The following is a 26,795-nucleotide window of genomic DNA, read 5'->3' as shown; positions in this document are numbered from 1 at the left end:
CCCCGTATCAAAATCTGTTTCATACATTTTACTCCTCTTAGCCTCACAGTACTCAGCTACTCTCCCTAACCCATATTACCATTTCCTGAAAATATCTAAAAACAATAATACCTTGACTCTAACTACAAGTTAGATTCCTTTAAAAAAAACCCCAAGGTATTCAAAAACCCCAAAACAAAACCAAAAAGTGAACATCAGTGAAATAACAAAAGTCTGTTTCCAGATGTCTGAAAATCTGGTTCCACCGTGACACTGATAATAAGTCTGGAAGTGAACACTCTGAACAAAAAATAATTTACATTTCTGACTTAAGAAAAGATAGAACAGTAGAACAAGATAAGAAATACCAAGTAAAAAGTTCGGATTTAAGAGGGAAAATCTTATCATCATATCTTTAAGGAGAATGCTTGTTAAATGGAGGTAGAAAGAAATGATGGAAGTACTTAACAGTCTCTGTAGGACATTGACAGTAAAACTGCATAAATAACTCCACATCCTACTAAAATGGAGAATGTAAATAATAATTGCATTTAGAAAGTAGTCCTAATCAAAAATCTGTTGTGCGGAGAAACACTAAGCAACAGCTGAACTTTAAGGCACTATTTTTCATAGTAGCGATATATGAAGAAATATTAAGTCAACTACATAACAAAATCATGAAACATTTACTTGATATACAATGTGCTATGATAAAAAGAAAGTTTGTTTGATTACCTTGAGGATTTTTCCTTCAATACATTTAGTTGGGTCCTTACAAATCTCAGAAACAAGGTACTGGTATAATGTAAACAATGGTAAAATCTGTAGGAAAACATTAGGTCATCTAGCTATAAATGTCACAAAGGGTACAATTATAGAAATGCACATTGCAATTGTATATCACAAATGTATAGATAATATAGAAGCACTGCTTTCACTGCCAATACCACTAGTACTTTTACACTCTATGAAGGATGAATGTGTTAAAAAGTTCTTCAGCTGGCTAGATAACCCCTTATACTTTCTTATATGTGATTCACAACATAGAAAGTAAAGTTTCCCCAAACTATTCTCTGTGTTCAAAGTGGAGTTTTTTACTATACCATCAGTGAACAAATGTGCTGGAAAGATGTTGATATAAGGGATTTCTAAAACGGCATTTTGATGCAATAATTTTTCAGTATAAGTAACAGAATAATAGAATTCTATAAGCTTTATAAAAAATACACAATGAAGTTCTGCAACTAAGTAAAATGATACCAATTGTAAAATAAACTGGATGGTGATGAGGTTTATTGACAAATTTATTCACTTTCATTTCAAACAGAAGTTTTTGTAGGGGCAACTAGCACAACAAATTTTGAAACTGAGTTCTAGTAAAGTATACAAACACTGTATTTCAGAAAAAGTAGATTCTTTCCTAACATTTCTTTATTGAAAATGAAAGAATTTCCAAAATTTAATTACTGTTCAGTTTTTACATTTTTCTTCACTTTAAAATCTCCCTGAGCTTGCAAAATGTTAGCAGCATTGTTACTTTTTTGTCAAATGCACTTTTAGTTTTCATAAAGTAGCTTAATACTTCTGAATTTGGATTACAAATGCTTGAGCTAAATGTTTTAATTGTACCCGTATTGTTTCCAACAGATATTTGAAGTAGTTCAACAAAATTAGTCTTTTAGGTCTTATTTTTAATAAAACTTTAATCTTGATATATTTTGGTTTAAGTGTCAAATCAACTTAGTGCCCACCAGGGAAAACACTCCCACACATTAAGCATTCAGTAGAAATGAAGTTCTCATCCTGCTGAAACTGCAATTGCTTTGATGATGATCTATGACCTGGATCTATATCCTGCTAATACAAGCGTAGAAAGAATCAAAAATGTGCACGCCCATGTGAAGCAAGCAGTTAAATTAAGTGTCTCTGCCACCAGGTAACTGTCTGCTCCTTGATCTTATTTGATCTCTCCTAGTGAGGGCAGCTAGACAATGCTTAGCAACAAAGTGAACTCCTGTAATGCAGGATGGGAAGAAGCAACAGCAGTAGGTAAGACAGACACCAGCCTGAAGTTCCAGATGAAATTAATCCAATAAACAGCTTGCTGACAAAAAGGGGTAACACCTCACTGCCTTGTCCTAAGTCCTCTTCCATCTCTACCCACTAACCCAGGCGTCCTCAAACTTTTTAACCAGGGGGCCAGCACGCGGATGCAGAGACAGGCAGTCATCTGCAGCTGCTTACTTTCCCTCCCCAACCCCCGGCGGGGGGGTTCTGTAAATACCGGGGGCCGGATTGAGGACCCTGGGGGGCTGTATCCGACCTGCGGGCTGCAGTTTGAGGACCCCTGTACTAACCCTTGTTTACTCCCCTGCTGCCACCCACATGACCTTTTCCCCTCCCTACTGCCACTTGCAGGACTTTTCCATAAGAGGATTCTTAAATGGAATTTCTTATGGAACTCATTAAAGCAGAGAGAACTATCTGCTGATGTTCTCTGTCATGCTGAAAGCTGTTTTATTTAAGTATACAATAATCACCTGACATGAAAATCTGTTAGAGCATACAGGACCAAAGAGAGATAGAACTGCACCTTTTTGAGTACTAGTAAACAATTCAATCTATTTATTCCCCATGTACAGCACTGCACCTTTGAAAGAAGTTGGATTAAAGTGGAAGTGGTCAGTCATTAAATGGAGGAAAAAAAGCACATGGCCAACATAAGAGAGAAGCTGTAAAAATGCTCCACACAGAGGAATAAGAGAACATGAGAAGAAGAAAGACGGAAGGGATTTTACTTACTGAATGTGGGGGGAAAAAAAACAAAAAAAAAGTATTACTGAAAGCATTATGGACATACTGCATTTAAAGTAATTCTCAGTACAGTGCGCTTCCAACTGTAGGTATGGAAAATTCCCTCTGAAACACCTAAACTAAGTGGGCCATATATTATCATCTTCCTGAATAAACAAGTACCCTGTATAAACTAAAAATTGTAAGCAGCAAGCTATGCTTTGCCTCTGTCTCAGTGTCACAGAACCTAATTATATAGGTATTTTGCTGTAGAGGAATGAAGGTGGGTTAATTAACATTGATAAAATACAGCTGTGGGCTGGCTTCAGGGGCAGTGAGTTGGCTGATGTGGATAAGGTGCAGCTGTGGCTGGTTCCTGCTAAGTAGTTAAATAGCTGAAAGGGGTATGGAAGAGGAGCAGTCAATGAAGAGAGACCTAGAAGAAGCAGAGTGAGGAGAGAGGGTGTGCCTTGGATGAGGATAGACAAGGAGAAGGCAGCAGAGGGACTGGCCTGGAGAATATGAAGTAAACAGCACAAATAGTAGATGGACCCTAGAAACCTTGTAGGGGATTGGTGGCCGTGCTAGGGCAAGGCATGCTAACTACTTATTGAAGTTAACTTGATATGTGATGGTAAAAGATCTTGTTGCAGCAGGCTAGTTTTGAGAGTGCTGTGACATTTTGCTAGAGCTTCTGAGGTATCTTGCAAGTACACTCACACACAAAAATAAGACTTGATGTCTCAAAATTAATTTCCAGAGTATAAAAATAATACTTACTATTAAATTTTGTTTTGCACAATGTAATTCAAACATAAGGAAGTTCAGGCTTGCAACTACAGTAGAGATATCAGCTCTGTAGCGATCAGAGAACAAGTCAATACCAGGAACAAGCATATTTGTTTCATATTGTGCAAAGTCACAGTCAGATGTCGGATGTGGAAGAGAAGCTCTGAACAGGGTCTGAAAGTAATAATAGTAATGAACTACTTGTGAAAAGATGTACAGGCATTAGTGAAACACTATAAAACTCGAACCCTTGAGACTCACAATGACTTCATAAAGGAAACTCAGCCAATATGTTAAGTACCCGGTTGTTTCTAGACAAAACCATGAAAAATCTTTTTAGAGAAAATGCCTTATGTGTGAACTTGATGGAGGAAAAAAAACCAGGCTGTAAATAGTCTAAGGACAGCATTTTACAAAACAAGCAAAAGAGAAAAACTTATCTAGGTGTACAAAAATAATCATGAAAGATTCCTCAGCAACTACTCCCCTGTTAGTGAAAAATCTTCCTAAAAAGTCAATGGAATTTGTCTCAGATTCCAGGTCAAAGCATACCAAATAAATCTCTGGAAACACTAGAAAAAAACTAATAAAGCACTAGGGGTTCTTACAAAGATTTCTCAGATTAATCTTAGGATAAGCTTTTGATCAGCAGACAGAAAGAACTTAATCATTTATTCAAACATCTCCATAATCAAGGAAAATGCATAAGAAAAATACATATTTCTGGGGATGCATTCAAACATTTCTTCACCAGTCCACATGTTTCATGGAAAATATCTGCCATGAGAAGAAAAATCTTTTTCTTTTCCTCACAAAGTAAGGTATTTGGATTTTACTTAGCCTTAAGTCCTTGCCCCACCACCACCTCAGCTGTGGTTTCTGGGAGAGTTGCTGATTTTAAAGCCTGTTAAAAGCTAGTCCCACCCTAGTTCCGCCTTTAACTAGGTCAGCTAGTGTAGCTTAAACCATATAACTTAAAACTGATGTGAACTTTCAGGAAGTAACTTAAATGTTCCTCCTTTAAAAAGGGAGGAGTGCTAACATTGTCTCTGATATCAGATATTCCTTCCCTATTGTTTCTCTTGTTGGAAGTAGCAATGATATGCTAGAGAAATATGAATTTACATACCCAGATCTGAGATATTAACAAGCCTAAAACCAGAGGTGGTACCAGAGGTGGAATTTAAATAAAGTTGTAAAAGCTTTCCAAATCAAGGAACAAATTATGGGCTTGAATTTCGCAAGGTACAGCGACAGTAATTGATTATATTTTTCAAGAGTCACCCTGCAAGCTGCCCCCATCCCAATTAATATCACTTCAGTCGAGTCCCAATTATTTCTACTGTTATACAACTGGAACAAATGCTTACTACTATTTCTCTCAAATGGAGGAATCAAAATTGTTCAGCTTTGTACTACCAGCAATTACAGTGCTAGAAGCTAGTCAAAATTCTCCTTTACCTCTGGTTCTTCAACTTGTTCTCCCTTTGCTGAACTTAACAAGGTTTTAAATGTGGCCTAGCATAGGTCACACAGTCACAATCAATGCTGGTACAAGACATTACAAAGTGGCATGGGTTTGTTTGGAAGAAGCCAACCAACTTCCTGATGCTGAGATGCTGCACTGATAACCAGCTGAGTAAGCATTGATCCGAGTGCAGTATGACTGGCAGAATACTTGCAGTTCTCCTTCCTATATCACTTTTGTTACCGGTATCTTAAAACTTCCTTTTAGAAGTGAACTGAAACCCTTTTTTCCTCTATACTTGGTTTCTGAAAATTTGCAAACTTAATTTTAGTGATATAATTTTCTTTGCAAATGAAATTGAATCATTTTGACTATCCTCTATTTTTAGAGCAAACTTCTAACAGAGCTGAGATTTTAGTGTTACAAACCAGTATCTTTAAATGCTAAAAGAGATTTTAAAATTTCTTCTCCTAAGTCTGTTCTCCTGGTTGAAAATTTATGACAAACTGTGAAGACTCTGTACAGATCTGACAGAGAGAACTCGGCTATCGATTCCATCCAGCTCTTCCTGAGCAGAACACTTCAAGAGAAGGAAAATATATTGGACTGCCAAATATTTCAGCCATCTTCACTTTTCAGTATTTCATTATTTCTCTGAGACAGTAGACTCTTATTGAAGTGATAATTTTTAGGCTATAATACAGGAACACTGTTAAAAAACAGAGAATAAAAACATCTCATCTAATGTGCATAAATTGTCAACTATGTCTGATCTCCAGTTTTCCTTCACAATCAAAATGAAAATATTTTAATAGAGGCTTATTGAGATTTAGATTTTAGAATAAATTTGTCAACTTCATGAATTCTAACTGAAATTTTATTCTTACCTTAAAAAGCACAGCAGAAAAACAGCAGTATTTAGTTCTTAATCTCATCTTTGATGTTGTTATATACCTAAAGTACAACACATATGAACGTGCCCATCAATATAAATTATTAAAAAAAAAATTTTAATCTAGCATAACAATGATATTAACACAATCTAGATGTTTTCCGTATTGGAAAAGAGCTGCCTGTTCTGTAGATAGGTGCTCAGCCATGCCATGTGAAGTAAGGAGCATTTGACCAAAGACATATCTAGACAAAGGGAGTTCTCTGGATACTCTTTAAAGTTAAAGGAGGGAAACAGGCAATCTAAGCGCAAAATTCATCTCATACAAAACTAGAAAAAGCAAGTCAAGCAACTCACACCTTGAAGTGTATTTCTTTCCATAAAGGAAGCCTAAGATAAGTAGCACACGTGGACTTTCACATAGTAGATGTCTAGCTAGATTAAATTAATCACACACAGTACCTTATCAGAGCTTTAAACCACCCTGTTAGCAGGGTAATTATCTGATCTACAATATTAGAAATCTTTAATACAGATTAAAGATCAAGGAACAAATTATGGGCTTGAATTTTGCAAGGTACAGCGACCGTAATTGATTATATTTTTCAAGACTCACCCTGCAAGCTGCTCCCATCCCAATTAATATCAGACCCACTTCAGTCGAGTCACAATTATTTCTACCGTTATACAACTATGATATATATATAATATATATAATATTATATATATAATATATATAATATACAACAATATAATGAAAGTATTCGAATCCTTTCATCTGAGACAAAGTCACTCTAGAAAGAGCAACTCAAGGGAAAGATGTTTAACATCTTCCTTTAAACTCTGTTTGACCCAAGTCAGGTCTGAATAGAAGAGATCTGCCTGAGGGAGAAGCTGAGAGGATAGCTCCCTCCAGATCCCTGGACTTGGAGGGATTTGAAACGGGCATATTAGCAGTAAAGGAATCATATGCAGTGCAGTAAATATGTGCCGCAAGCATCTGTAAACAGCTAGGGATTCTGTCTTGCCTAATTGGACCCAAAAATGCACCACAGCTCAGAATTAGAAGAGCTGTGGTTTAGAATCATCTTCAACTCATCTTTTCCTCTTGGGTGCCAATTCAGAGTGTGGCAATCCTGAAATTTCATCCTGAAATAGCCATGCTAATACTTTCAAAGCTACCTTGGTTTACAGGTACTTTACAGTGTTATTAATATGACCTGTTTCTCAGGTAAGACAGTTTACTCAGATGAGTCTCTGCCCTTTCATGGGTATAATGCTTCTAAGGTCATTTAGAGCTGGCTTAGATATTTCTAAACTTTACATTTTGTACTTTTTTATATGGTACAATACATTGAGGAACAGCTCAGAATTACATCCATAGTATATTACCAGCAGTCAAGGAGTACTGGACAGAAATATTTATTGATGGTAGACTTTAATACAGTAATTCAAATTTCATTTAGTTGTAATTCACCAGAAAATGAGTACTTTAGGCAGTAAATCTGCCCTCAAGATACATTAATATTTAATACGTGCAACGACTTGGAAGATATGATATTTCAATTGAAAATCAATATGATGTAAAATCCTTGTGCTTATGACTTTTTATCATTTTGTTTTATCTCAATGATATCTTCATATAATATACAGCTGCAATTATTATCAAAGATGAGCACTCAAGGAAAGGGAACAAACAATATTCTCCAAAAGAACAACTTTCTTCCTGAAAGGAAAAATTCCTCTGGTTTTGATGAGTCTTTTTTATAGCAACTCATTAGTATTTTCATTTAATTTCAAGTTGTCTAATGTCCTAGATGAGCAATTTTTTTAAAATATGAAAGAAATGCAAATACAGATAAAATACTTACTGAGCTATCTTAGCCACTAAGACTGCTGCGTGTAAACATCCCCAAACTCCAGCCTGAGAAAGAAATTTCTGACTAATATCGGTTGATCTTCCAACTGCAAAGCAGTCTGTAGCATTTTTTTGAAAATCTAACTCTTGCCAGTTGTTAAGAGCATCGGCAGTGTTGAGTGTTTCATCAAGGGCTTGACACCAATATTTAAAAGCAGCTCTGTAACACATAAAAAATGTTCTCATCATATTGCTGACATTTTCCAAAGTGGAAGATAAGACTCGCTTCATTTTACCTTATTGCCTGAGATACAAGTAATTCTGATTAGATCAAAAACTGAAATACAGTTTCTACAACACAGAAAGATACCATTCCTGGTCAACAGACTTATTGAGATAGCAATAGATATTACTTCTTAAAAACACATAGAGATGCTTAATTAATTTGCTTAATTGCAATTAGCTAACTAAGAAAAAAAAAATCCTGAAAAAAAAGTCTCAAAATATAGCTAATGGTGAGTTAGATGAAAGGTTGTGTGGACTTGAGGACAGCACAAGAACTTACAAGACAGCTGGAGGGTATATGAATGCCAATTAGAAAATGAAACAATGCCCTTTTTTAGTCCAATAACTAGGTACCTTTTGTTTCCAGCATAAAAGTGAAGATTTCCAAGTTCATGTAGAGCCTGAGCCTTGAGGTCTCTTTGGTTGTTTATTTCAAGGATTCCTGTTATTTATTTTTTTAGCAGATTAGAAAAAAAATATTGTAACACCATTAAATCAGTGAAAAAATCTTGAACAAATTTTGCATGAGAAGTAGACCTGCATCAACATGTAATTCAACGCATTCATATTTTTGAAAGATTTATTAGGCTTTTACATTTTACCTTCAAATGTACAATTTCTTATTTCTACTAACTTTAAAAACAAGAGTAGGATATATTTATAGAGCTGTTTACCTAAGCTTTTGTATTTTTGTGTTTTCAGACCTCTCAAATTTCTTCCTCTTCAAGAGATAAACTGGGAAGCAGGCCATTGGCCCTGCTAAACAGCACTGGCTGCATACAGCACAGTAGCACTGTCCTGAGCTCATTTCTGGTTCCCTTAGTTCAAATAAAACAAGTTATCCCATCTGTTGACCTGCTGCACCTCACCTATTTCGTCATACAGCAAAAACAGTAGTGCTCATCTGTATTAATACTGTATTACTACATACATATTAATACATCTGTATTACTGTATTAAAGCCATATTAGAATGTAAGATGGAAGCCAAGGAACTACGTCTTATATTCAAATGCGCAGAATCCAAAAGGTCTGTTTTCTAGGGAAAAAAAACCTATCATGGAACTAAAATGAATCTGCTAAACACTACAGCAGAATTTTAATTTGGGAATAATCAGTGCACCACCACTGAAGTAATGCTTTTTCGTAAGATGAGATAACTGTAGAGGTTATGAACCAACCAGTGGCTTGTTTAGGATCTAAAGCAGATTTTCTGAATCAACAGAAAGAAGGGTGTGTGTTTCTGGAAACCAGCTTTCAGACAATTATAGCTGTCTGATGGAGGAAAATAACACTGAAATAAACATATATGATAGGCAGAATGATATTACATCTTAGCTGTAAACAGAAATTTATGAAAAAATTACCAATTGTTTGTTCATAGGAAGAGATAACTACTGAAAGCTGTGACTGTGGTATTGGTTTACTCTCAACCATACTGGAGAAATTGAATTTTTCTTGAGAAAGATCACGTGGTGTTGGTAGAAGTATCAGTTCAGCTCCCACAGTAAATTCCAGCCTTCTGTTTGAAGAAGTATGACTGCCAATTGCTCTTCCAGCATTTTCTAGACCAGAAAAGTGATTTATATGATCAGTTTGGAAAAGCATTATACTATTTTCCAGCACCACAAATATTTCCACACCACATTACTCAAACATAGAATTCCTGTGGACCCTATTCTTATCTGGTTTTCTATACTATGATTCTGTCTTTGTGTCTCCCAATTAAACTCACTGGACATAACTCACTGGTCAGTACAACCAAATGAAAATACGTGCTCTGTCAGAGAAAATAAACTCTTGAATATCTGCCAGTCAGTCCTTTGACAGAGGTTTGACTGCAGACAAGTGACACAGCTGCATGAAAAAAAAAATATCATTTCATCACAAGAGAGAAATCATAGGGAAACAGGCTTAGAGTACAGAACTTCATCTATAACTTCATATTCTATGTTTTTTCTAATTGTCAATAATCACTAAAATTTGAATTTAAAATTATATTCCTTTCACTCTTCACTATTTTGACTGCTTATACACTTTATTAAGTGAGAAAAACTTCGATAAATAACTCACCTTGTGTGCTTGCAAGAAATAATGAAAGTAGTTTTCTGCTGTGTCTCAGTGCTCTGCTGTGATATTTACATTTTTGTAGAGTTTCTCTGAAACATTTCAGTGCATCATTCACATCAAGAGGTACATAAACTAGGGCTTTCGCTTGACTACAATCTAAAAAGAATTCATAATTATGGAGAATAATTTTGCATTACATAAATATATATATTTTTTGTAAATCACCTTGCAAAACATACTTTTTAATAATTTCATAACTTTAAAACTAAAGTATATTAACGTAATCACCTTTGCATCCTATTGGATTATGCATTAAAGAAAAAATATTAACCATCAGGATCACTTCTGAGCATTTATATCTTTTCCAGTGTTATATTTTAGTTATCATGTGACATCTATATCCCCTGAATTCCATCTGCCCTGGGAATGCCTCAGCTCAGCTCTCTGCTCTGAATTCCAGTATCTGAAGTCTTGAAACAATTTTTTTACTACAACTGCTGATCCTATTTACTACAATTACTGTAATAATAGTAGTAATAATAGCAAAAGTCTTTTAAAATTATAAAAAAATAGTAAAAATACTGCATAATACTATCTACTCTTCTTACATACAGTGTTATTTATTGTTTAATAACTTTCCTCAGCTGAATTCAACACAAAGCTTTGTGTGCAATACATTGACATCTGTGATATGAAGAACTGTGATTAACAAACTTCCATTAAAGACTATAACATTTTAATCCTGACTGATAAGATCAACAACTGTGGGTAAAAGAGGTGTTTTGTCAATTTATAGTTCAGTTTTTCCATTGATTCTATCGATAACAGTGCAGGCTCACATTAACTTCAGGGTATATTGCTGAACACCCAACAATACCAATGGAAAACTGGACCAAGACCACCACGCTCACTCAACACACTGTAGGTCACCTGGCAGGTGCATGACAACTGCTTTTCTCTGCTTTCAGATACAGCCTGAATATATTTGGAAAGGTCTTGAAAAAATTAATTTCCATCCAAAATATCAAGAATAATAATCTGAAGCCAAACCTGAGTTTCTATTAAAAGAAACAGATTATAGAAGCAGTGGAAGACCTATGATAAGGAGGAAAACAAAGAAATACCCTGTTTGAAAAGAAGAAAAAGAAACGAGGGAAAAAGAGAACTCACAAGACTGAAATGTGTTCTGACCTGTATAATCATTTCTCATCTCAGGATAGAAAAAGCATCCAGGAAAAATCCGTTCACTAGCAGAATGGGCAACAGGCAGCTGTAATTTCTGCCCTATGTAGTTTCTGCAACTCATCTAAAAAGCAAGTTTTGTTTCATGATAATTGGCAACTATTCAGAAATATCAATGTTTGGTGCTTAAAGTATCTAAATACTCAGTCATAGAACAAAATATAAGAGGAGTGATTTACTAAGACACAAGTACCACTGTCAGTAAGAGGTGAAACATTCACAACACCTAAATATTGGATAAAATATATGACTGTTTAGTTGTTAATGAATTAAACTTGTATCTTATTTGGTATTTGCCATAATCATGAGCAACTCGTTGATGTTCAGCAAATATTCCACCTTTCTTTGTCTGGATAAATACAGCTTGCAAAGAACCTGTCAGTAGGAGCAGTGTTCCAATGCAGAAACAAAGCAATGTCTTTGCATTTAATTTTAATTAATTGCAAAGATTGCACAATATCCAAATAAATGTTTTCAGGTTAAAAGAGCAGCAACAAGAACTAACATGAATTAGATTTAGGAGCATAGTATGGAATCGGTACATTATGCATGGAAGAAATTTTCTCTGAGTCATCAAGTGCAGACCTCTGCCACTGCTGGAATCATGTCATATAAGCCTTTTCATGCACTTCAATCAATCATGTTCATTAATTTATTATAATTTAATATTTGTGAACATTATAAAAAATCATATTAAATTAATCAGTGAAGGTACTTCTCCATATTTAGTTCACATTAAGAGTCAGTGCCCAAATAAGAAATCTTTGGTTCACCTTATGTGCATTATCAGACAGATATTTCATGAAATGAGATTCGTGGCTTTCTGGGCCACTGAATTGCTGTATCCTTTCCAGCAGCTTCCTCTGAGCATATACCAGCAGCGGACTCACTTGCTCTGTGTACCTCTCACTGAAAAAAAGCAAAGTATAGTAATTAAGAAAAATAACAGTCTATTTAACTATATAACGTTGCTTTTTAGTTTAAATTAGAGTTGGTGTAACTTACTGTGTAAATATGTTAAATTGTACAGCTATGTGCACCAGTGCTTCCCACTTCTTCATTTGATACAACAATTCTATTGTTTTAAGAATCAGATTACATATCCATTTCAAGTCAACCACATTCACATCATCCAGGGGAGACTGTGGATGGAGATTAGAACCACCATTCTCATCCATAATACCTCCTAAACAACTGGGAATGCAGAAGTCTCCTTCAGGTTCCACAGTCTACAGTGAAGAAACATTATTCTACCTGTTATTTTCAAACTTGGTTTTAGGACAAATCAACTTATAAAGATTAGAAAATCTTTAGTACGGTAAAGTACTAAAAAATTATTACAGAGAATAACTTGAACATATCAGAATACAATGCAAGAGAAAGAAAACTACCTATGTGATAATAAAGAGTATACTGTCTTAATAGAAATAAATTTTACCTTAAGAGACCTGCTTGCTTGTAGTTCAGTTATCATATCAATGATCATGTCTGATGCCAAATAAAATGGCAACCAGATAGTGTTTCTAAGCAAACTCATAGTAATGGGAAATATATCCATATGAGAATGTGAATGGTTAGCAACCAACTGTAATTCTTGAGTATAGTTCCAAAGTTCTCGACAAGCATTTTGAAGCAATGTCCAGTGGCCACCACGGTGAGCAAGAACCTATGCATACCATTCAAAATATAATTATACTTCAGAAATACAGAAACTAAAAGCTTCATTCTTTTCTTGCAAAGCTTAAGTAAGGTTTCAAAATTACAGTCTATAGATCATCCTTAATAACAGATCATTCAGTATTTAAATTTCTATAAAGCATTACAGAACATTGATTTGGAAGTTTTCATAGAAGCACTAATTTATAATTGAATTTAATTGTTGCTTTTGGTGTGAGAATAAGAAATAAAAATTAATTCACACCACTTATACATGTGGATTTACTTGGGTTTAGAAGGATTTATGGGAAGAGAAGTCAGTCTGTATTTCCTTTTAATCACTGGTCCCCTTGTTTATACTACCGAGTCATTCACTAAGACCTGTAAATGGAAAGGTGAGCGTGCAAGTATTTTTAGAAAGATTTAACAAACATGAGAAGGAAAGTTACAAAGGCTAAATGAAAAATAATAATCTTTATAAACTAATACATCTTTGATAGAAGTATACATTATGATAGGTGATATCCCTGACATTTCATACATTGTACTCAGACAATTTGCAGAAGATAAGAAATCATTGCTTATTCCCCACTGAAGTTTTCCTGACATTTCTGAAGCATGGTTTTTTTTAATGTAGAAAGTAGGAAGTATTGTAAAGCAATGCTTAGTAATAAATAAAATGTTAATAAGAAAGTGTATCTTACCACTGCTCTTCTTAAATGCAAAAAGATTTCTGTAAAATGCTCTAATAAAATCGTATTTGACAGAAACTGGTTGTATTCTTTGGGTGAATGAGAGATGGATATTTCTGTATCATTTGCTGTTTGAGTTTGAGGAGTATGTGTTCCACTCAGTTTAACACTGTGCTCAGATTTATCTGTACCTGAAGACAAAAAGTTCACTGGTTAAAAATCAGTTAACATTCTCGTAAAAATAAGGAAGATAATGTTATCAGCCAGCTAGGATTTTCCTGTGGCAGCTAAATACTTAAATGTTAGGAAATGCCAATGTTAAGGTTATCTTATTTATAAGACTATGATATTTAAAATATAAGATGCTTTTACTCAAGCATTGGAAGAAGCAGGGATAAAAAAAAGTTTGAGCAAGATAACAATGTGTACTAAATAGTTTCCAGCCTCAAAGCCAAAATACAGCCTCATAAGAAGTTAAGTTTTGGAAAGAAATCACCATGTAGCAAGCTCCCAAGAACATTTCTGAAACAGAGGCCTTTTAAAAGGAGAAGTTAGGAAGAAGGGAAGATACCTGACAAATTATGTGGTATGTGTAGAATTGCTTCATTATTTTATTCAATACCAAATATCCTCCAAGGGAAACACAAAGATTCAAGCTTGTAGGATACAGCAGTATCTCAGCTAAGCTAATTTCAAGCTAAATGGTATTTGAACTCTATAGCAAACTGCACACTTCATGAAATTCATTCATTCATTCAGAATTGCTGCAAAGGCTAGGAGGTAGTAAACAGTATTCTCACCAGTTTTCAACAAGTTTCAGTGACTTGTAAGCATCAAGAGTATAACTAAGCTTACTTTTATTATAACTAAAAGTAAGCTGTTGCAAAGAGAAAGAATGACTTCAACTGCTAGTTTTTGTTACAGCTCCTTGGAAGAGGCAAAGAGGATGGCAGATTCCTACCTAAGGAAATCCTACATGAAATCATAGTCAGGTGTGGCAAGAAAGTTCCCTGAAGTGCTGTTGAAAAGATCAGGCTTGTGATGTCTTCTTGAACTTATGGTGGCTAGGCAGACTCCTTTGCGTTGACTTCTATGTTATCACCAACATCTGAGGTAATCTAAGTCCTATATTTCACAGTTACTTACAAACAGGAGCCTTTTGGCTTGTGCTGAAACCTCAAAGGATGTTAGGGAAAATAGCTAGGATAATAGAACAGTCAAATGTGAAAGACAGAGAATTGAAGTAAAAGTGGTAGAAAATAAAAAATTGAACCTGAGGTAGGCTCTGCCACAGGAAAACCCTAGGGAGCAAGCAGTAGAGATGGAAACCTAAATTATTCTACTTCAAATTTGAAAGATGATAATAAACTTCAGTCCATAATTTTAAGAAAGACTTACAGAACCATCCAGGTAATTATTGACCTGTTAGGAAATCTATATGAAACTAGAGACCAATTAACAACCACAGAAACTGATTAAAATTATCATTGCATTTAAAATAATCTGGAATATTATCAATTTAATAGGTCTAGTAGCACGGCTTCTGCAAACCAAAAACTGTATCACTAATTCATTAGAATTTATAAAATTGTTACTAAAGTATAGGATAAAGAATAACCAATTGATTAAAAGTAACATATTTATCAATACAGTAAACACTATTCAGAGTTAGTATAAATGCCCCATTATTGACTATGACTTCTTTTATATTACGTATGCCAAAAAGAAAAAATACAGAGACACTTCTGAAATCCAGAAACATCTCTTTAAATTGGCATGAGTCTTTTTTCAAAGGTGATGTGGAGAACTAATGGTGGAGGTCAAGACAGAATTTAAGAGAAGGTTAAAGTTGAAACTGATTCCAGTTGTACACTCATTAAAAGTTCTTACAATTTTGTTTTTCAGTCACTCCTGACTTTTTAAGGATAGGTGGTGTTGGTGTTCTCATGTTATTCTCTATGGCTTCTCTCACCACTACAGTGCCAGAATTATTTAATGAGAATATTTCAGGATCCAAAATATTGTAACTGCAGAATGGGAGAAAAAGGAAGAAAGCACAAAAAAACCCCAGATATCATAATAAAAAAAAAACTTCGATATATATGCACACAAAATTAGTTTTCTCAAACGTGAGTTTTGATTACTTTCCAGCAGCGTTAGGAAGCACAAATAATGAAGTATTAGGAATCAGAAAGAATGAAGTATAGCCAAAAGTTATAAGGAACCAAAAAATAGCATAATATATTCTATTTCAGAAGTTTCATCTGACCAGTCAATGACCAACCACAAATGTGCATGTCACCAGTCATTTGATGGAAAGCAAAACTTGTTACATAGTAAACCAATTTGCATTTGGAAGCTGAACTGTTCATATGACAAATTGACTGATGATACTGTAATTCAGGTCTGTTTGCATTAATGGCAATAACAGAATAATCTATATTGATAGCAATCACTGATAATGCAATAAGATATACCTGTCCAGATACTGTGAACCACAAATTCCAATGTTATATTGCTCATCCAGTTTCTTTTTAAGTAAGTTGTAGTGTGCAACTGCCAGATAGATATTCATCTGAGACCTCCAGGGCATTTCTTCAAGACACATGTGATGAAACTTCTTTCGGTTTAAGTAACTACTCACAATTGGTTTCAGCAGTACCACCAAGGTGTGACGAGCTACTTTTTGCAACTTTTCCTTGTATTTCCTAAACCAAAATATATGCAGTAGCAAAAAATGAAATTGTGTTTTATTGAAGCTCTAGAAAAGAAAATCATGGGAAAGATACACAGAAATATCCCATTGCATAACCACATACTTTTATTAACTCAGAAGCACATTACGCATTTCAACCAAAAGGATTTTTGCTGCAGTCAAGAAAAGCAATTGTGCTTTCCCTCTTTATGTACACTTAATACACACTAAATCCTATCTTATATTTTACGCACTTCCATAAGGTATTTGTCTTAGTACTTATAAAAAGCTTAGCTCTGTGCTTGATGTTATTTGTACCTGAATCATCCAAACAGATTATTATAGTGAATACAATGTGGTTCACACAGTCTGTTCAGGAGATGGAGGGTTTACTATTATACTGTAAATTTCAATCATCCTTTTTATTGCTGTGTTTTGGTAACTAATCATCCTCAGTGTGAAGAAAACATTTCATTTCAAATTTGCATGCCTGGTTTTAATTTCCAGCCATAGAGTTTTTCTATGTTTCTCTGCCAGATCAAACAATTCTGAATTACCTAGCACATACAATGCTGTAGTCAAATCAAGTATCTTTTTTTCTTTTTTATAAACTTTAAACTGATCCCTTTATCAATATAAATTGTTATTCTGCCTGTTTCTCAACTTTAAAATATGGGCAGAACAGTATACCACATACAACATTGATTACATTATGCTGCAATATTATTATGTAAGATACAAAAGAGTAGCCAAAAAAGCAAAAAGCCCAGGATAAGTTAAACAGCCCCACTGAAAGCCATGAAAAACATGGTAAGTTGTGGGGGGGGGTTCTGTTGAAGTCAAAAATGGGATGGTTTAGATAAATATTTAGATGATAGTGTATAGAAGACTTTTCTTACTTTCTTTATTTAAAACACTTCCAGATTCAGTTATGTGATTGTTTATATTCAGATATTTCTAGTTTTTTACTTGCTAACTGCTGGAAGCATAAGTGACCAAAGTACCAGGTAATAAGTACTAAAAATTCTTTTAGGTTGGAATGTACCATTATTACTGACTTAACCAAATATATAGAAATATTTGCCAAAAGAAGAGGTGAATGAATTTTCATTTGTTTTCATCAAGAAACAGTTTTTTGAAAGCTACAGAACAGATAATCCAAGAAGACTAGCAAAAGGATGACAAAAATCACTCTGAAACTAGCTGAACATCAAGAACAAATAAACATTCTTTATTCATTTCTAACAACCAAGCTCCTCAACACAGTGTGAAAAGCTTTATAGTATACAGATTAACAGCTTTTCCACCACAATGAATGCTCAAGCTAACACAACTGAAATACAGTCTTGGATTATTAATACAAAGTCTTCAAAATCATCAACAGTTTTTTTCTTAAATAAATATGAGACAGATTATGATCTCTTGAGTGGAAGCCAATTTTATACCAAAAAAAACAGTAAAAAAAGTAAATGGACTGTCCACAAATTCATCCCTCTGATAGAAAAAAGTTTTAAAATACACTTCAAAATACTTAATATTAAATAAACTAAATTTCAGTTAAAATACTTTTGTCCTGTATATGAATCTGACAATTTATGTTCATATACCTTTGTGCTTCTGGAGATTGCATTATGTTTGGATGTTTCATTAAATACTGTCTAAGAGTCTGTCTTTTTCGAATAGGACTCAAGGCTTCTTTTCTTGTTTTCTTCAAAGCTGATGCCTCTGGTTCCTTTAAAAGTGACGTCTCTGTATTCTTTAAAAAAATCTTCCGTTAAAATCTTAAATATACTTCAAATACTTCTTTATACCTACATTATTAATTACTTGAGGTATACAGCAGTTTGGGTTATGCAGGAACAGAACAGAACAGAAAATAAATTCTGGAACTGTTTGTCAAAATAAGACAGCAAATGAAATATTTAATATTCCAGAAAGCTTTACAGTCTTATTGAAGGTATGTATCAAGTGACTGACACTAAGAAGTCAGTCAGGTCCCCAAATATTTTCTTACATATACCAGTGTTTTTCATCTCAAAAATAATGATAGTTCTTTTCCTATTATTATAAAAAGTAGAACTTTGCAATACAAAAACTGAGACAGAAAACCCTTTCCCTAATCTATCTCAGATGCTAGCAGTATTGCAACATTACTAGAGGGTTATAAGGGAGAAAACTCTTCCTCCAAAACAATACAAATCCTTATACTTGCCTTCCAAAAAAAGAAAAAAAATATTTTAAAAGAATTCTGAACAAAAAGTCTTTATTGTGCAATTAAAATATCTGCACAAGGACTTAATAATGAACAGCTACTCATGAAAAAGTATAAGTACAACATACTGTAAAAAATGCCTGAACTGATATCCTTTTCTTAATGTGATGGTACCCAAGGCATTTCCTACTAACATACTGGGGTTTTTTAAAGGTAGCTGATGAAAGGCAAGCTTTCATTGATTTCACTGATGCATTACTCTGACTCATCTTAAATTCCTCACAATTGTTGGCCTTCCAGATAAATCCCAGATCAATTTTCTTCCTGGTATCAGGAGTGCAGAGGTGAGCTGAAGACTAGAATTTGTACCTCAGATTTTTGTAATTATGCATATCTCTAGCTGAAGGTTTTATGAGACAGCTTTTAAAAATTTACTTTTGTGCTTACAGTATTGCTGCCTAGTAAAGACATACATAACTCCTTAAAAATAAAACTCACTTTCTGAAATTCCATAACTCCTGTAGTGTATCTATCCATGCCTTCTGGCAGAGTGGGAGAACTTGTTTCTTCTGTTGAAATTCCATTGATAGAGAGAAGGTGGTTGTTCCTCCTGACAAAAAACATGATCTTAAAAACATCATCATCATCATCATGTTAAACTCCTTTCATAGCTAATGGGTTATCGTTAGGAACAGGTATAGCACATGCAATTTCTATTTCATTGGGAGTTTTAAATACAGCAGGTTTTCTGTCCTCCTTCTCCTTCAGACAATAAGGAAGTGCTCACTTTCAAGGTTTATTACAGAAATCTGAATTTATAGGTAACAACCCTCTCACCTTCCTAACTCCTAGTAAAACAAAACAGTTTGCTTCGTTACCCAAATTCTACTATGGAATTCTGCAAAGAACTTTTCCATGTCCAATTTTTTGGTGTTTTGTAACAGCAATTCCTGTTCCCTATAATATACCTTCTCTTCATTGATTATTTGCATTTCAAATTTTAGAAATATTGGTGTGCATTTTTAACAAAGTTGTAGTTAAATTTCTTTGGGATCCTTTTAGGTAAGTATCTACCATTTGATTCCACTTACCTTTTAAGTACAGAAATTTTTTTAGACACTACAGTAGGCCCTGATGAGTTTGCTTTTGATTTAACCCAACATACTCCAAGTTATCCCCCAAATGGCCATATTACCAAGTGGTGTCTGCGAAAAGGAAAATCCTGGGAATGGATAATGGTAGGCTAATGGGGTGGGAGTTTTGAACAGACAGAGCTGAGGAAGAACCCTCCTTGTGTAATGAGGTCACAATACAATATTTTCTGTAGCTATATAACCCTCTGTTCATGGAACTTCTGCAGACTAGGAGCCATCAGAACGGCTCCAGATGGGTCTGCTACCAGGTACAATTTACAGTTTGTGCTGTAACTGTGACACTGGTAAATCTAAGTAGCAGTTTTTCACTACTGCTATAATAGTAGTAATACAAATGAGTAATAACTATACCTTTTCAAGTAAACTTGCACATTGCTTGCCCATTCCAGAACACATTGAAAGTTCTCTTCATTCAGGATTTTGTGCAAAACTTGAACAAAGAACTCAAGAAATCGTGATTTCTTTCTGAATTTCATCACTGCAATAAAATAACAGATAATTAACACAGTTTTTGTAATTATGCTGCAACAGGTTTCTAAATTCAGCTATAATTATAGCTACGTATGTCTCAAAGCATATACCTATGTCATGTTGCATGCTGATGAAGGCAAGGTATGCTGATACTAAAATCAGATAGGTCACAATATACAATAACAGTTGTTAAATACTTCTTGTGACCAGGCATACAGAATCACAAACTCACTCTATTTACACTCCTAGAATGACAAACATTCTAAGGACTGAGAAAACAATTTTGGAACTATTTCTGTATTATGCAGTACATAGTGAAAAAATATTTTATAACAATATTCAACATGCCTGTTTTTCCACATGCTGGAAAATCCTGAAAAAACAATAAAGCAAGTATAAATAAAGCATCCTATTCACTTGGGTTGCTCTTCTCAGTGACAGTCATATTACTGTACAAAATCACAGTTCTCATTGCAGCAGTGGAGCTGTGATGTCTAGATTTTAGGCAGCTTTTTAATTGCTTGCAAACGGCTTTTACTGTTTGGCTGTCTTTGTAATTTTTTACCATCAAGAAATAAATAAAGTATTTACCCTATCTGAAAGCTATACTAATTTTACAGGCTAGGCTCCATTTTTATTTTGAATACCAGCATTAAAAAAAAAACCATAAGGCAGCGGCAAAGGCCACATACCGAATCTTAAATCCTATTTCAAAAATGCAGGTGTACTCAGACTTCCATGAATTCTTTCAGTAACATAATTTAACATGGAAATGGGTATCTCAATTTAAAAGAACATTCAACACAAACATATTCGTGAACAAAATGAAGAGAAATTTTCCAAGAGCTTATTCCAAATAAGTAGTAGATGGCTTTACTGGAAACATTGTGAAGTAAAGAAGCCTTTACATTAAAATAAAAAATAATTATCCTACCTTCTCGATAAGCACTGTTTGGTGTCCAACATGAAATTACAGGGTAGAGGAACAAAGGATCTTCCTGTCCTGTAAGTTCTAATCCATGAGCTACATTGATAACCAAATCAAAAACATTATGACAGGCAGTGATAGTGTACAAATAGAACCTCTACATGGAATCGTAACTGAAGACTAGAAAAAGCCTTTAGCACAGAGTTTTCTTTTAGATCTCTCACTGTCAACCAGAAAGAAATTCAAAAGCTTGCTCTTTTCTTCTAACTTAAGTAGCTGTGCCACTTAAAACATGAAGAGCTTATGGATGTGACTACCAGCTACTAGAGTAATGAGCAAGATGTCTGGAGTTCATCAGAGGTCTAACAAAGGTCCATAAAAATTATCTGTGGAGGAGGATGTGCAGTAAGGACATGTCCAAAAATGTATTTAAAGCTATACAGCATGAACTAAACACATGATGCTGCTGGTGAGTAATGCTTAAATACATGCTCGGCATATGGATAGCATAAGTAGACAAAGGAAATTTTTCCTCTTCACCCAAATATTTATATAAATATATGCATACAAATGTATTTATAGTCTATAAGTAATATATTAGATATAGGTGTAAATAATACACACAACATATAAATATAACTAGTATATATAATACATAGGAGAACAACAACTTGCATTCAGGCTTCTGAGAGTTAAACACAACTGCGTTACCAGTTGATGAGCAGCAGAACAATGTGACGTGTTAGTTGCTATTTTGCCTTAATAAAGAAACATGACCCACAAATTTTGTGCTTAAGCAAGTTTTGTGGTTGAGAAAGATCAATGCAGCTAGTCCATGAAAAAAGCAAGGTTAAAAATGCACTCTGGAACAACCAGTTGCGATAGTGGATCAATAGCAACACTCTCCAGAGGCAGCAGTCAGTTGAAATCTGTTGAATGCAAATAATGTCCGATTAAATAGGACAGCCAGCAGGACAAGGGGGGCGGGGGGGGGGTGTATTTTCTTTTTCGGACAAGTCACACCCTTTATTAGTACTCTCTCCTCTTTGACAAGTTAAAAAATGTATTGCTTCAAATAAGCATTTTCACAAAGAATAATACCTCCCAAAAATTTTGTACAGGAAAACATCTGAAATTTCAGAGTTCAAATTGTACTGTGTATGAAATATTTTGGTTTTCTCAGTTTCTTATGAAAGGGGCAGATTCAGCTCTTCCATTTTTCTCATACAGTATCATCAATGGAATGCTAAGTGTTGATCTACTTTCAAGGTTTTGCTATGACATTATTTTTTTCCAAAATATTTTTAACAGCATGCCCTACAGGTGTGCACATTGTCCTAAACCCCTTATACATATTTGTAAGGACAGCTGTAAGATTTATTATTTATTTTGTATGGCTCAACAAAAGATTTCCCTTCACTTTGTATCCTGAAACTTATTGATGAATATGCTATTTCAGCAACAGAGCAGACTTCAGACATCAAGTATTTGCCAATTACTGAAAATGTGTTTTTCTCTAACTGGTGAACCCATTAATTTAACTTTCTATTAAGTAAGAATGGAACATCATTTTATTAAGTAATCAATTTAATTTTCAATTAACTTACAGAATTCATTCATTCTGTAACTTGTTCTGCAGGAATGTAGGCATCAGTGTCAGCAGCAAAAAATTAAGTATTAGTACACAGACCAATGGAATTATTGCATCACTTTTTATCCTATTTATTACAGAAATGCGTTCTCTTTTAAGACAAATGCATATACAGAGATGATGGACAATAACTAGAACATGAGTCAGAAGCATGGCCTTGCAGCAAAGACCAATTCAAACTGGTTTGTATTAGAAACAGCATAGCCAGCAGGTCAAGGGAAGTGACTATTCCTCTCTATTTGGCACTTGTGAGACCACGTCTAGATTACTGTGTTTGGTTTTGGACACTGACATACTGGAGTAAGTACAGTGAAGGACCACCAAGATGGTAAGGAGCTAGAGCGCCTGACAAAGCAAGAAGAGGCTGAGAGAATTGGTTTTTTTCAGTCTTAAGAAGAGAAGGCTAAGAGGAGTCCACACCTACCTAACAGAATGAATACCGAATGTGGAGACAGACTGTCCTCACTGATAGCACAAGAGGCAATAGACACAAGCTGGAAATCAGAAATTTCCAAAGAGATATAAAGAAAAACTTTTAAACCGTAAGGGTTGTAACTGTTGGAACAGGTTGCCCATAGCAAAATGTTTCTTCAGAGAGATTCAAAACTTGACTGGAAAAGTCCTAGAGCAACCTGATCTAACTGTACCTGTTTGAGCAGGTGGCTGAAATAAATGCCTTCCAGAAATGCCTTCCAAACTAAATTATTCTACGATTCTATCCAGGGTCCAAGGATTACAAGATGCCATGTAAATATAATGGAAATATAATGGAAAAAAACATCAGGAGTGGTTCTGTGTTTTAAGTTCTAATCTAATTTCCTTTATAAATCCTACTTATTAATTCATCTAACTTTGGCAGAAACATTAGCCTGAAAATTCTTGTGCTTAATCCAGACTCTAAGATATTTTAGAGTTGATGTATCCATTCCTGAGTTCCAAGGTAGTTAAATGCTAGTATACATGGAATTCCTACACAAAAAGGACAATTTCTGTTAACTTCATTCAGGAAGCCTTTTCTGCACTAAAATTTCCTGCAGTGGTCATTACTACCAGCACTGGTAGAATAGTAAGACATGTGATAAATGGACACTGGTCTTTGCCACTGCATTTTGTGATTTAGGAACCAAATTTACACAGATTGGGAGAACTTATATATTCACAGAATAGCGCAAAATACTGTTCCTTTCTAAGAAGGAATCAGTATTTTCATGGAAATGATAAAAAAGATTAATAAAAGTCATTATACACATCACTACAGTATAAATAAGATCACTGACATTACTATTTTAGTTGATTTATCATGGGAGGTATGTGAAATAAAAGTACTTCTTAGGTAATTAATAATAAATAAACCATAGAAAATTCCATAGAAAAAGGTAAAAAGTGTTTTAATAGTATACCCACCTGGTTTTGTCAGTCTGAGGAGATTTGATTCAAGAGCACTTAGATTTTCCGTTGCTTTTGCCATTGCAGCTAAATGGGATGTCTTTGCAGAAGTGGTCTGAAATATCCAATAGATAGTTACGAAAACTTAGCTTTTACCTAAAACCAGCAGGTCAATAGTGGCCTATGGGTTAGATCCCAAGTCTTCTAAATCTATCTGATAATTTCATCAATATTGTCTTATTTTTCTTTTCAAGCGAAATAGAATTGATGTTCATACATTTTTTAGTACAGCATCAAAAACCTGGCCATGGTTCAGTCTTGACTGATCTCCAAGGGAGTGAGTGGAGTTGCTCTGCCACCAATAAATTTTTAGGGAAGTCCCACATGCTCCTACAACAACATATTTGAACAGAATGTTTGACAAAATATGTTGTTTTCCACAAAAATTATCTTTCATAGATTATTTATTGCCTACAGAAATCAAAATATTCCTCTGGAAAGAAAGGTGGATTTTTTTCACTTCAGTGGAAATAAAATTTTCAGTCAGCCCTACTTTGCTCAAGATGCTATATTGTTCCTATGTTCTTAGATTTCTTTCTCTTTTTTGGCATGAACCTGGGAGCAGTTAACACAAACTCAGCAATGAACAATGGAGGAAATTTTGTCCTGGATCCTATCAGTGTCCTACAAATTTTCTTACAGAAACCCTTCCCTGTAAGCTGACTGACGTTTTGTCCCTCTAATATATCTCAGTTTCATGCTCACAGTGCTTCCTTTCTCTGTCATTATTTCTACTTTCTTAATTCTTTTTCAAATTTCCTCTCCAGTAAAATCTTTTCTAAAATCATTGAAAGAAAAAAGACAGAAAGGTATGGAGAACCAACACTTTACTGATTCTAAGTTGCAGGAAATCCTGCTGCACCTCTTTGCAATTGAGGTTGACAGTTCTTCCATTGAGAAATATTTTTCAGTACCAATTTATTCTCTTATGACTCAATGTCAAGCAGATGCTACACAAAATGAAAGGCTGTTTCTACATTATTAAGGATATTTTTTCTCTTCTTTACTAATATATTGAATTATCTTTTCAGTCTAATAAAGCATTCCTCGAAACTATATATGAAGATCAGTTAAGGATGCTTGTATAAATATCTGCAGGATTCTCATAGCTCTGAACTGCTAACCCCTCTCCAGTTCAACAAGATGAGACCCTGTACCCACAGCAATCTGCAACTGGTCTTAACAAAGATGGCTACTGTACTTTGGGAACTCTTATTCTACAAAGAAACTCTTAGCCCATAACATCACTTGTAAAACAAACAGTTAAATGTAGTCTTCAAAATAATACAATACAGTATTCAGAGAAAAGAAAAAGTAAAAATCAAAGCAATTACTTTAACTCCTTTATTAGTGTGTGTTTCTTCAGTTTTCATAGCTCCTGACAGGCAGGGTGAGGTGGTTGTTGAGGAATTCAACAGTTTTTTCCCATAGTTAACAATAATTACTGCTAGTTCATATTCTTTCCATGAACGTAGTACCTATTAAAGAATCATTTGTTATATATTTTTTACATAATGTAATGTTTCATTTTTGTCTACTTATAACTGTCAAAATGCATGAATATTATAAATAGAAATTAATTACTCAATACTTAAATTTCTTTTCATTTAAAAACAGGACTATAGAACTGTAAAATAATTGGAAATTAAGATATCTTATCTACGTGTTCTACTTCTGCTTAACCTATCCCTCAGAGAACAGAAAGATTTAACCAGAAATATCTGCTGCTGTGATTGACAGTCTCCCTGTTCTCAGGCAGTACTGCTATCAAAGAATATAAAGGGTAACTAAATGATCCTCATTTACGTCTCTGGTATCGAGTGCCCATTTGAAAATCCCAACTGTATTAGTGAAAGGAATGGTGAAATTTATGAAATGAACAGTGTAGGAAATGCTTTTAGATGGCTTTATCTTCTTTAGATAGAACTCTAAAGGACGAAGTGTTTCTACTATATGCAAGGTAACTTAACGTTAGGTTGTTTGTCTTTGGGATACAAAGTGTATAGATTACTTTAGGATAAATACAGTGCATGGCCTGACTGTAACTCCACAGAAAACCATATATGATGGATTAATCAGAAGCATTTGCAATTCACTCATTCTGTTTGCTATTCCCTTGAAATGGTGTCTCTAAGGAAAAAAACCAAAATCAGCAGTACAAACAGACAGTCATTTAACTGAGGAATCTAGCAACAAACACTGTATGAAGGTGTTAACGTTCTGTTAGGTTGTCCTGGTTTCAGCTGGGATAGAGTTAATTTTCTTCTTAGTAGTTAGTACAGTGCTCTGTTTTGGCTCTGATGTGAGAACAAGGTTGATAGGACACTGATGTTTTTAGTCTTTGCTGGGTGATGTTTATACTAAATCAAGGACTCTTCAGTTCCTTGGGCCCTGCCAGCCAGAGGGCTGAGGGGGCATGGGAAATTGGGAGGGGACACAGCCAGGACAGGTGACCCAAGCTAGCCAAAGAGGTATTCCACACCATACGACGTCATGCTGAGTATATGAACTGGGG

At 34.6% G+C, this 26,795-nt stretch overlaps 1 protein-coding gene across 1 annotated transcript in view; it reads right to left on the bottom strand.

The window, feature by feature from the left end:
- The window catches only part of CFAP54 (cilia and flagella associated protein 54), a 147,876-nt gene that overhangs the window by 44,235 nt on the left and 76,846 nt on the right, over positions 1-26,795 (bottom strand). The window contains exons 31-50 of the mRNA XM_080392625.1: positions 25,615-25,758; positions 24,239-24,335; positions 21,190-21,279; positions 20,136-20,262; positions 19,129-19,240; positions 18,026-18,174; positions 16,201-16,431; positions 15,614-15,750; positions 13,736-13,914; positions 12,814-13,041; positions 12,381-12,604; positions 12,149-12,284; positions 11,325-11,439; positions 10,137-10,289; positions 9,431-9,628; positions 8,419-8,506; positions 7,793-7,999; positions 5,917-5,983; positions 3,553-3,735; positions 715-801 (exon numbers count right to left, since the gene is read on the bottom strand). Coding sequence (XP_080248751.1) covers positions 715-801; positions 3,553-3,735; positions 5,917-5,983; positions 7,793-7,999; positions 8,419-8,506; positions 9,431-9,628; positions 10,137-10,289; positions 11,325-11,439; positions 12,149-12,284; positions 12,381-12,604; positions 12,814-13,041; positions 13,736-13,914; positions 15,614-15,750; positions 16,201-16,431; positions 18,026-18,174; positions 19,129-19,240; positions 20,136-20,262; positions 21,190-21,279; positions 24,239-24,335; positions 25,615-25,758 — 2,952 coding nt within the window. The remainder of the gene's footprint in view (positions 1-714; positions 802-3,552; positions 3,736-5,916; positions 5,984-7,792; positions 8,000-8,418; positions 8,507-9,430; positions 9,629-10,136; positions 10,290-11,324; positions 11,440-12,148; positions 12,285-12,380; positions 12,605-12,813; positions 13,042-13,735; positions 13,915-15,613; positions 15,751-16,200; positions 16,432-18,025; positions 18,175-19,128; positions 19,241-20,135; positions 20,263-21,189; positions 21,280-24,238; positions 24,336-25,614; positions 25,759-26,795) is intronic.

Source organism: Falco punctatus, assembly GCF_963210335.1.
Source record: "Falco punctatus genome assembly, chromosome: 6".
NCBI lineage: Eukaryota > Metazoa > Chordata > Aves > Falconiformes > Falconidae > Falco > Falco punctatus.
This window is presented reverse-complemented; position numbering and strand designations above follow the sequence as displayed.